Source organism: Lepidothrix coronata, unplaced genomic scaffold (assembly GCF_001604755.1).
Source record: "Lepidothrix coronata isolate B3197 unplaced genomic scaffold, Lepidothrix_coronata-1.0 Scaffold177, whole genome shotgun sequence".
Lineage (NCBI taxonomy): Eukaryota > Metazoa > Chordata > Aves > Passeriformes > Pipridae > Lepidothrix > Lepidothrix coronata.
The window spans coordinates 678,704-691,530 of record NW_016690357.1 but is presented as its reverse complement, the minus strand read 5'-3'; the positions used below and the strand labels follow the sequence as shown (position 1 = coordinate 691,530).

At 35.0% G+C, this 12,827-nt stretch overlaps 1 protein-coding gene across 8 annotated transcripts in view; it reads left to right on the top strand.

The window, feature by feature from the left end:
- The window catches only part of THSD7A (thrombospondin type 1 domain containing 7A), a 283,452-nt gene that overhangs the window by 198,876 nt on the left and 71,749 nt on the right, over window positions 1–12,827 (top strand). For all 8 annotated transcript variants that reach the window (XM_017830347.1, XM_017830343.1, XM_017830344.1 and 5 more), the window contains one exon: window positions 12,393–12,584. In XM_017830347.1, the coding sequence (XP_017685836.1) occupies window positions 12,393–12,584 (192 nt within the window). The remainder of the gene's footprint in view (window positions 1–12,392; window positions 12,585–12,827) is intronic.

Sequence of the window (12,827 nt, the reverse complement as noted above, 5' to 3'; positions counted from 1 at the left end):
GGTTAGTTTTAGTCTTCTGGAATCAGTTATGAAAATATTTCCAAAAGAGAAGATTAATTCGTGTCTGAGCTCCCTAAAGGCGTGCTGTGCCTTCTACTTGTAATGATGAGAAGATATTCTTTGCAAGATGCATAAAAAGATGTTCTCCAAAGACTGCATTTTATCTGCCAGTAGTAGGACACAGACAGAAGCATCCGTGAAATTAATTTTAAAACCATTCCTCAGAAATGTGTAAACATGACAGTGGCAGTGATCTCTCTTACACCTCTTGGGTCCTGTGTTTTAACTGTGATTTAATTGAGCTGTCAGATTACATAGAGAGTGACAACTCTTTACTAGCTGCAGCTGGATGAATAATGCAAAGAAAATGTTTGAAATCATCTTTTCCAATATAAAATAATTTTTCTTACTCTCTTAAACTTCCCTTTGAGATACATGTATATTTGTGTGGCAAGAGGTATTACAGATATATATGAATGCACAGTTGTAAACTTGCTGCAAATTCACTGCATATTTGTGAAATACTAAGTAATTGAAAAACTGAAAAATTCACCTAATATTCTGTCAGGTGCATACCATTAGTCATTTTTTTTCAGCTGTGGATTAAGCTTTTGCATTAGAGAGAAGAATATCATGGGCAAATTCTAGGAAAATAGTGTTGAAACTGCAGTGCTGGAGTATTTATGAATCAATTTATGATGCAACTTCTTGAACCTTTTAGCTTAAATATATAAATTTATTCACCAAAGCTCATATTTATGCAGAAAATGAGAAGCCTGAAGTTTGTGAAAGTTTTGTTGTTTCTTGAAAAACCAGGCCATTTAAGGTAGCTGCTGAAAATATGCAGATTAGTACCTCAGTGTAGGGAGTTTTTGAAAAGATTGTGGTGAGCACTTTCATTCTACTGACATTAGTGGAACTGTCACATTGTTTTCATGCTACTGTTTTTCTAGTCTTGCCTATTATTTCCTTTTTATGCTTCTATTCCTGACTTATGTCCCTGAATATTAATCTAGTTCAGATGAGCACATCAGAATTATCTTTTCTGATCAAACTGGTTTGATTGACATTCCATTGCCCTTCCCAAACTTCTTCTCCACTTAATTTTGAGCTTATTGGAGGTGAGGGGGAAATGCCTAAAATAGCAGTTACAATAAAATGCTTGTGAAACCTTTTAAAAGGCTACAACACTCTACTTGTCTATATCAGATGAATTTTAAAATTTTATGAGAATACTCAGCAGTGAAAAAATAGTACCACAATTGCCAGTGAAAAATGTCTTGTTTTCTAAATAATGAAAAAGACATATTGCAATAAAATACATGCATGTTGCATTTTCAAATCCATGTAATTAAGATTCTATGGTTAACCATATTCAAATAACAGTACCAGTATTTCCAAAGTCTGTCAAAGGGTTTTTCTTCACTTTTAAACCCAGTAGAGTTTCTGTAACATTTTACAAACAAATAAATTATTTTAAAATTTTTTAAGTCATATTTTTATATCATTTTTTCACTATATAAATTGGGGCTTGATTGGGAAAAGTTTACGAGACAGCCCAGTTGAACTTGGAATCAGCTATATTTTTTAATGTGACTTGGTGCTTTTGACAAGTGTTTTTAGAAATGTAGAGTGAATTTTCAAGTGATCTCATCCTTCAGATTCACACTGTCTTTTTGTTTCCTTATAGCTCTGTCAGCACTTTTCTTCTCCTTTCCCCGTCCTCCTAAAATGGCCTATCAGTCTGACATATTGATCCCACTTGGTCCCATGACTAATATTGATTTTATTCTCAATGGGACTGTTGCCTGTCATCAAACTTATTTTTTCTTTCATATCAAGATGACATTTGATTGGCTTATTTGACACTAGAAGGCAACTGTGCTTGGTTATGATCAATACACTTGTATTCTCTGTTCCTTATCATTCTCAGTAAGACTACATTAGCAAATGAACCATGAAAATACTTCAAATACCTGTCAAGCAGTAGGAAAATTTTATTCCTTTTGTCAAGCAGTGTATGGGTACTCCTCTGTGCTCTTTATTAGAAATACTAGACTTCTATCCCTGTGGTACAAGTCTGCTATGACATCAAGTAAAAAGTATAGGAGATTTTCAGCTGAAGGCATATCATGTCTCAGTTTTTGTTTTGTCTTATATGCATGGAGACACTTTGAAAATTCGATCCAAACTAATGGCAAAAATAATTAAATTATACTAAATGTGTCTGTGAATCCTCTTATTCAGAGTTAAGGTGGCTTTAATTCTCTTTGTCAAGAATTTTCTCTTTCATTCTGAATAAGGATAGCCATACAAAATGGGCTATTTATTAACATAAAATGTTAATACAGTTTAACTAATCTCCTTCAAAGTCTGATTTTAATTAGTTTGGATTAATTCTTCAGTATTCCTATTTATAATAGGCTTTTTTTAGTCATACTCCCTTTATCACTAATAATTCAGATACAGCCTCTTTCATGCTGGTGAATATTCAATTGTATCTGAAGCCGTGAAGAATCAAAGAAGGTATCATCTGTAAGAAGAATTTTCCAATAGCCTTTGATGCGTAATACAAAATATGCACTCAGTAACTCACAGGGTTGTGTCAGAGATAAAAAGGCTGTGTTACTTTTTAAGTCATAGTTAGTGCTATAAGATACCATCAGTGTGCCTTTGTGTGTATACTGAAGGAACTTGCCTCATGTGCATTTATTTATTTATTTATTTATTATTTATTTAACTGGTACCCTCACAGGTAGTCAGGTGACTGCTGTGTGCTTGGGGGAACAGATACTGTGGCTGGCGTCACCCTTACTACTTAGAAAATTATGTAAATAAGTACAAGTAGAATTGGAAAACCTGTTTCTATATTTTCTGAGTGAAAACATGTAATTTTAGTTTTCAACTTTAGTAAATCTAGAAAAGAATAGTGAAAATTTAGAGAGGGGATAAAGAAGTAAGAGGTAAATTTTCGAAGTGGATACCACAAAACATTAAGTTGACTAAAAGAGAACAGCTATTTTTCACTTTTCTCATTCTCACTGAGTAAAGAATGCAAGCACAAATAAGAAGGTTACCCTTTAATGGAATTAATTTCCGCAACCAAATGCTCCCAATTTCTGTATGTTTCTGTGTTAACATAGTTATGGACTTCTTTTTTTCATACTTTTTAAACTGTCCAGATAACAGTGCATTTTACATTAAAAAAAATTATTTGAGTAAAGAAATACTATTTTTTTACCTGTTTTTATCTGCCTCTGTGAAATTTAGACTATATCTACATGACTGTAATCCTGATAGATGACTCCAATATAAATGGAGGTACAAATGTTCTGCTATTGCCAGATATGGAAATGGGATTACTGGAAGCATTAATATTGTATCTGAAGATGTTAGTTCATTATTTTTAACCATTATTTTTAAGTTACATCCAAAGAATATGCAAAGATGTTTCCCATTGGAAGCAATTATAGCAGCAAATATTCATCTTTAAAATAAGTTCTTAATTTTTGCATTGGAGTTGTCCCTTTGTTGTTGTCATTATTTCAAGGTATGAAGTGTTATTTTGGTTTTGGTCATTCCTGTAAATGTTTTTTATATGGTGCAAAGCTTTACCTGATGCATTAAGGAATACTGACCTGGATATTTTAGGAGTGCCTTACTTTTCTTGAAATTTGCTTGATTGAAACTTTGGATGAGCTTAAAGACAGGGAAGAAACTTGTAGCTAGAACTGTCTTACCTCTGTAGCAGAATAGCTTTCACACCTTTTAGCTTTCCTATAAACTACTTGCAAGGGGTTACCTGCTTCTGCATTCTTTTACACAGCTGGCAATATGCTGTGTTGTGGGAAAGGTGAGCAAACACATGCTACTCTAAGCTGTAACTGAGCTGTAGCAGTAGCATTTACTGGTTTGGTTACAGAGAAGAAGCAGAAGTGTTCAAGTGTTATTGTTGAAATTAGATTTCTGCATGAATGTGAGAGTTCTTGAAGCCACTGTCATCCCACTCATCAAAATTTCTTTTCCCATAAGAAAGAAGAAAATTGCACATAGCCATCAGCAAGAAGTTATTCCTTGTAAAATGTGTTGTTTCATCTCATTAAGGAATAGAAAACCTTAAAAAGATCATGATTTTTTTTTTAAGTGTGTTGTCATGCTGTTATCTTTGATTGGAAAAACATTGGATATGGTGGGTTTCTAAGCTCCAGCTATTTTTGTTTTGTATATTATTAGTTCCTGTCATTATCAATCATTTGTCATCACAAATGTTTGCTTAAAAAAACAAAAAGCCAAAACCACGTTTTAAAATTTAGTATTATAAAAGTATTTTAAAAGGTATTCATATCTTCCAGTATTTGCATAGTGAAAGGAGAGTAGTCAGTGACCCTTTCTCTATGTCACTGATTTGTGTGTGCTGTCATGGTAAAGATGTAAATAAGAGGAAGGTCTATGTGCTTTTTATTTTTATTTTAAAAAAATAAATACATCCACGTGTTTCTGAGATTCATGATAGTTTTTTTGAGTAAGTGGCCAAAGTATCAAGTTTACCATTTTTCTTCTAGTGAGGAATAGACTGTATGATACTGCATTGAAACTAAAACCCCAGTAAACTTGCACACACAAATCACCAAATCAAACAATTTACAATCCTATAATGTTTTCATATCATTAAACTATTAAACCATTAAACCAACTTTCTGTCATTTTTACATAATGAACAGATGTAACCAGTGTATTTGTCTTCATTGGAATCACTGCCATTTCTGCTTAGGCTTCTTAGAAGAAAAAGACTTCAAGAATATTAACCGTCAGCTAATTAAGATTTACTTAATTAAATGCAAATACTACTTAGCGAAAGCAATTGAGAGAAAGGCTTGTGATTAGGGAATCAGCAACTGGTTTAACACTTGGAGCTACCAGCTAGGCACCTAAGCATTAGAAATGAATACAGAAACTTCACTTGATAAGAATAATACGAGGGGAAAATACACCATCTTTTCACGTTGTGTTTGTTGAAAAACGTAGGAGTCAATGAAGTAGAATATATTGAGGTCATAAATTGTAGTTAATGTGGCTTTATGTTCAATTAGAGAGGTTAAAATTATTTCAAACATTGAGAATTTATCAACCTACCTTGTAAAGAGATATTTTTGACAGCTGGTCACTCAGGAACCGTAACAGAAAATAATTACTAAGGTTGCTGCGGTTTTCAAAGGCATTACCATTTTACTAACATTAAAGCTTACATTGACAGACTTGGGAGCAGATATGAATAAATACCATCAAGATGATATGAAGGCTAGTGGGATTAATAGAACACAGAAAGTTTCCTATTGTCTGTCAAAGTATGTGCTATATGCAGGTATTGAACTGATTGTTCTGTCAGTCAGGTACTGCTGTATGTGCTGCTTTTTTTACCCTCCAAATACTCTTAAGATTGTTGAGCTAAACTAGATGGTAAATGATGAATTGCTTGTAAATATTATTGTTTCCCCTTTCTGTGGCTTATTTGATTAGGTTTTGAGATTAACTTCTAAATTCTCCCTACTGAAAAATCTGGGTCAGCCTTTCGCAGTTGTGTACACATTTTAGTTAGAGACATTCTCTGACAAAGAACATTCCTCAGAGAGTTCCTCCTGTATAAGGAAAACCAAACAAAAAACAAAACAGAATGGCCAAAAAAAAAGAAAAAAAAAGAATAAGTCATGGTAAGAGACTGAATTTCCAATCAGCAATTCTGATAAAGTAGAACTATGATAAGGTTTGAGGAAGACACATTGCAAGTGTTTGATTATGCAAAAGGACAAAATTTGAATGAAAGTGTTATGGGCCCCCACTTTTTCCTATGCACAGTGCATAACATAGTTCTCTACCTCTTCTGATCATTTTAGAAAGAAAAATCCACACTACTGCTGGAGCACTGAGGTTTGGAAGAAAAAGTTAATTTGCTGTGACATGAACTTACATGCAATTTATGCAAGGCAGGCAGGATTTTTACTTTTGTGGTGAATTTTGTCGACGGGTAATCAATTAGTGATTTGAAAAAAATGCAAAGGTATTAGAAATTTAAACCATAATTTTAGTTTATCCTGGTGATTGATTAACATCTGCTCATTTGTAGATAATAAGGTGTCCTAGCATGTGAAAAATGTGGGGTTTTGGATAAATTTGATAGCTGTTCTGTAATATGAAGAACTTCCATCTTGTACTAGACTAATCATCCAATGCATAGACAAGGTTATTACTATTTAAAATCTAGTATGGAATTTCACATTTTAATAAGTTTGTAAGTTTTCTTATTTAGTGATTTTGTTGAAGTTGTTTTTTTATTTTATTTTATTTAGAATAATGATGGTTAAATTCACTAATACTCTGTCTATATTGTTACAGTCTAGTCATAGCATTCCTGTAACTTTGAGGCAGTTAGATTTTCTTTCTGTTTTTCTGCCCTGATTTAGGCACTTCAGAATTGTAAGAAAATTAAGAAACAAACAAAAATCTCCATATTTTCCCTTCTTCTAGTCAAACTATCATTGTATATCTCTACAGGAATAATGCAAAACAAATTAACATTGTATCACAAACATTTTAGTGGAGAAGGATATGTTTTATTAACTTCAACTGCAGGAAGTGATTAAAGTTATTTCCATATGAAGAACAGGACTGAGCACATAGCGCAGTCCTGGTTTTACTAAGTTTTGAGTATAAATATGCATATTTTGTTCTTGATGGACAGCTTTGGCTCCTCAGCCAGACTGAGGAGGTCATTCAACACATTTTGAGACTGACGAGGCAATGTGTGAGGACACACATAGGACCTCATGTGGGAAGAATGTATGTGGGAAGCTGCATGTTCAAGATAAAGAACAGTCTCAGCCATTTCAGCCTTTGCAACCCACAGTGGAGACAGTTCAAGACTTTCCTGTTGATTGTTTTTCTGCACAGGAAAGGAAGGAAGCAGTCAGTGGCAATCAGCACAGCTCACAGATTTTGTTATCGTGTGAACTAACTGCATTTTTCTCCTGCAGCCTCCAAGCTTACAGGCATTACTGAAGGCAGTTGAATAATGTCCAAGCCTTCTTCACCCACAAACATCGAGCATTTTAAAAATTGAGCTCTCGGGTGCTTTTCCAAGTATTTTAGGTGCCCAGCAGTTTTCCAGCAGATGATACATCATATGCCTCCTTTTCAGCTTCGGTGGCAGGACAAGAAAACTGCTGAGAGGCATGAGCTGAGAAACTGATGCCTATAACTGATGTAGTCACATACATGCAACACAGTACATACCTTAATATGTATAACCAGTACATGTAGATCATGCAGTGCTGTGAGCTGTTAGTCTTTTCCATACTTTGTGTCTTTATGTCCTCATTTTAAATGTGCAATTTTAAAAACACTTGAATGATTCTCTATGGTTTGTTGTACTTAAAATCAGACTATTGTGTGTGGGTGCTAGGAACCACAAAAAAGTACTGACCTAAGTGAGACTTTTTCTTTTCTTAGAGTTGAAGAACAGTAAATTAGACATATTGTACTAAGCAATTCAGAATCTGAAGTTGCAGTTTTAGCATTTGGTCTCAGTTGCTGTCATTAATTCTTTTATAAACTCTAAAATATAACCGTAAGATTGCTTTGACACCAGTGTGATATTCCTGTCTTTAACTGATTACATAGACATCTTAAAAATAATGTTCAATATCAATGTTCAAAGCACTCTCTGGATTTAAGCCTGTTTACTGTGATGTTATTGTCAATTTTTTACAGAGTTTATATTGGTTTAGAGTTCAGACTTTCAGAAACAATAGCTGGTTTCCTGGTACAGAACTGAGACCAAGCTTGTTGTCTTATTGCATAGAACTCCAGCAGGAGTTTTATTTTATGTTGAATTTTTTTAAATTGTTCTCTATGCTTCATTGAATCTTGCAGCGATTTTAGTGCTTATTTTAAGGCTTTAAAAGAAAATTTTCCTTTGTTAAACACTTGCCTTTTAATTTACTACAGGTTAGAACTTCACAGCAATTTTTTATTGTGCACTGAAGTGCATCATGTTAAAAGATACACATAAGGAAGAACATTTCTTTGCCATGTCTCTCTAGTGATACCAACTCTAAGAATGCTTCCCACTGGAACTTTCTTGAATCATTTTACAAGAAACTTAAATATCAGGCACATTTTACATGAGTGACCGAAACCACAAAGGAATGACGTGATTCAACTGCACTAACTTCAGAAAATGGGTCTTCTGTGGTCTAGACTGACCATTAGCATCTAGACCAAATTTTCACAGATACCACATTAGTTTTGTGAATATGATAAAACAAAACTGGTGATATGAATACAGTCTGATACTTAGCCAGTTCCTCTGGAATGCTATTCACAAGTTCCCTCTCTGATCTCTAAAACTTTGCCTATTCAGTAGGAGGTTTAGGGGTTTTTGTTTGGTTGATGTTCTGTGTTTGTTTGTTTTAAAGCAATTAAATTGTTCAGTAGTTCAACAGTGGCTCTCCTGTGTGCACACATACAGGAGGTCTTCATGCCAAAAAGGCAGCCACAAGGAGGTTTTAATGCAGTGACTCATTTTGCTGATTGTCTAGCTGGATCCAGCATTTGAGTTTGAGGATCCAGTTTGAGGAATGCTAGCTCAGCACTCCTCACTAATGTAAATCTGTAAAAAAAATCCCAGCAAAGGTTTAAACAATTTTTGACATTTTAAATTCTTGAAAAATGAAACCTCTTTTGCTTCCTGCCATTTCTACATACAGTCACTCCCTTAAGTGCAGTTTGGAGATTTTAGTCCAAAATGTGCATCTGTGTATCGTTCAACAACAAAGACATTGTTTCTGAATATGGACTACTGCTAGATACCAGGTTTTAAAGAACAAATCAACTGATAAATGGTGAAGAGTTCTCTTGACAGAAATGTCATATTCTGTTTTCATTTTTTTGCTTTTTACTTTTTGTCATTCTGTCATTTAAAGTATAAATAACCCAGGGCAGAGGCCTTTCAGTCATGTTTTTGGAGTTCTGTCTTCAACTCTTGTGCAACATAAATTTATACCCATAACATTCAAACAGAGTCATAGGATGATAGAATGGTTTGGGTTGGAAGGGATAAAGTTCATCTAATTCCAGCCCTGCCCTGCTATAGGCAGGGACACCTTCCACTAGACCAAGTTGCTCGGAGCTCCATCCAACACGGCCTTGAACACTTCTAGGAATGGGACATCCACAGCTTCTCTGGACAACCTGTTCCAGTGCCTCACCACTTTCACAGTAAAAAATGTCTTTCTTTTATCTAATCTAAACCTACCCTGCTTCAGTTTAAAGCTGTTCCTCCTTGCCCTATTACTACATGCTTTTGTAAAAAGCCCCTCTCCAGCTTTCTTGTCAGCCCTTTTTAAATGCTGGAAGGTGCTACAATGTCTCACTAGAGCCTTCTCCAGGCTGAACAACCTCAATTTTCTCAGCCATTCCTCATAGAAAACATGCTCCTGCTCTTTGATCACCTTCATGGCCCTCCTCTGGACTTGCTTCCATACATATGGCAAACTTTTTCAAATGGGACGTTTTCTGAGCAGTTTTAGTCTTTACACTGGCATTGTTCCCAGCTTAGGGTTGAGTGGTTCCTGGTAGTTGACTACACTATGCACTTTAAAGAGGAAGGCAAAAAAGGTCAAGTTGTTCATAAAATCATTAGTGAAATGTCAGAAACAATTTAGTCTAAAAAAATATTTCACTGAAGATAAGAAGTACCCATTATAAACCTTCCTTCCAACTACATTTCTATGCTATTGAATTCATCAGATAAGAATTGGACAGTTGACAAAAATGAAATGCCAATATGTAAGATCCGTATCTCTAGAATATTTTCTCTGTAAAAGCAAAGGAGAAAAGAAGGGTTTGATTCTGAGAGAGGTCCAAGGCTTAGTTTTGTTTGAAATATAAACTCAGACTGAAACTAGTTTAACAGAATTTCTCATTATGGCCCCAAATTTAGTTTGAGTTTAAAATTAACAGCTAGCAGGTTATAAATAAGCTCAATATAGTATCATTTGTTTACACTTTACTTTAATAGTAGCCAGCATGAAAGTATCCTGGCAGTTTACCTCACTGAGTCTTACCTAGAAATGGAACAATTTGAGAGTAGGGTTAGCCCCTTTTCTAGCTTTTTTTTCCTCTTCTTTGGAAAGGATGTTTGCAGTCCGCTCCTCTGTCTCTTGTCTTTCAATCCAAACACATTCTGTTCTGAGGAAGCAGAAAGGAATCTATCCTGCACTAGTGTCAGAGTGTGGTGACCTGTGATACAAAAGAAGGAGCAATTGATGCAGACTGAGTCCAGTAAGGGAAGCAGAACTTGATGTGGGAGAGCTATGAAGCCTTTGGCAAGGCTCAAATTTTTATTTTTAATATGGGAAAATACAGCTGTTGAGACTGACTTGATCTCAAAGGTCTTTATAATTCAGGCGACTATGACTACTTCAGGTTATTTTAAAAACATGAGCTGCAGATTTCCCCTGGTTTTCAGAGCCAAGGAAGATTGATGTTTGCAGTTCTGTTGTGCCTAAATATTCTGTATGAATAAAATATTTGGCTCTGGTTAATATTGGATGGATGGCCCTCATCTCTTCCTCTTTCATAAAGAATTTGGTCATTAATAGCTCTGGGACTCACAATATGACAAGTACTAAAGAACCTCCTAGTTTCAGGAACTCAGTTTAGCAGAGATTCTTATTTGAGAGACTCTAAGACTGTAAATCTTGAATGACAAAAAATGTAGTTTCTCTTTAGATTAGTGTTTGTATCATTTTATTATTATTATTCTATTAAGCAATAAAGCCTAATTTGAGACTTGGGTAAATCAGTGTTTGTAGAGCTTTGGCTTCATTTGCAGTATGCACAATTCTCACTGAATTATCTTTCAGAATCCAGCTGATAATTATTAACAGTGGCTGATGCATTTATGGTTCAGTTATAGAGTAATTAATATACCTAACAAATGTTTTGTTGGATTGAAGACTTATGTTCATTTGCAGATCATGATAAGACTTTATTTTGTTGACATTGGCTATGAGAACAAAGGGATTGACATGATGGATCTTAGAAAGTGCATGCTCTAGACACTCCTGTTCAGTCCTGGCAAGGTCAAGTATGCTTCAACACTATTTCAGAAGGCAAAACATAACTCAACAGGAGGTTTTATGCCCTAGTACAGCAAGGATCATACAGCACAAAAGGCATTCAGACGCTTTGAAATTTTATCCTTTATAGAAAATTTTTTTTAAAAGTTTCATGTTTACAAATGAACTGGCTTTTTCCATGCCTTGATTGTAGGTGGTTATCAGCGCCCCAGAACTCCAGTGTGCTCTTAGATGCAACGTTTTTACAGTTCCTTGAAACTGGCATTATGTATTGGGCTACTGCTCAATCCTTCTGCTTTTCCTTGCAAGCACTCTAATTGGTTTGTAAAATAACAAGGCTAGAATTCTAAAAAGTGAACCCTTCTTAGTTAATTTTTTCCATCATCTGCTCCAACATGAAGATTTATCATGAGACTTATTGACATCAGAATATATGGTCCCTCATTCATTCCTCACTTAATGAATATTAAATTATTTGATCAAGAAATCATATGTCATTTCACAAAACTATCCATTTTATGATTAGGATGCTGTTCAGACAGATCTTAGACACAGTGCTGTCACCATTTTTCTTATTGAAAACAAAAGGAACCCTGCTACTTAATAGCTAATATTTCACTGAACAATTTATACCAGCCTGGATCTTTTTAGTATAATGAAATGTGTGCCTTGATGTGACATAATACAAACGCATAGATCGTTTTATACTTCCATGACACAAAGAGTGATGTGTCGCTGGTTTGCTAACAAATGAAGATCTTTCTAACCAAATGACACTCTGAGTGCACTTTACTGCAGCTTTTCATATTTTGATGAATAGCTGCAATTCAAAGGATGAATTGTGGGTTACAAAACTGGCTAAGCTGGAAGTTAGGATGTTTTTCTCCTTCTCCCACAAACATGGAAGAAAACTAGGTCATTACAACATGTGTTTCCATGTACACAGTTTTCCATAGGTATGTTATATACTCTGTTACTCACATTTGGATTTTCTGTGGAATCAAGTATTACAAAATGAAAGCCTCAAGACCACCTAGGCTGTCATTCACTTCATCACAATATTAAATTAAACTAGATTTAAGCAAGTTCTCTCAGAATCAAGGCAGAGGAGACAAGTAATTTTAATAAAAAATCTATTTACTTTGTTTATATAGAAGAACAGAATCTAATTTATTTGTGTGTCCATCTGGACTAGATTGCTCATTTTAAGTTAATTTAACAAATGATGGACTGCTACCGGCCTTTTTTTCCCAGGAGAAGAGGTTGACAGACAGCTGTGTAGAGATGCTATCTACCCAATCCCGGTCGCCTGTGAAGCTCCGTGCCCAAAGGACTGCGTGCTCAGCATGTGGTCTGCATGGTCCTCCTGCTCACACACCTGCTCCGGCAAAACCACAGAAGGGAAGCAGATGCGTGCGCGCTCCATTCTGGCGTACGCAGGTGAAGGTAAGGTCGCATACCCTTGCAGGCTCTCATTTGATTGTGAATTCTCAACTGTCTTTGTAATGTCAAAGTAATTTCCGATCTACAGAAGCAAATTATTAGAGGCAGTTGTGTTTTTTTAAAAAAAGAAAAATTATTAAATGCTAATTCTATGTTACTCCTGGTACCTGAAGCTGTTTAAAACAGGAGATTTTATTTTGCTCATTTCAGTTAATGCTGCTATTTTTTATTATTCTGCTTAATGTT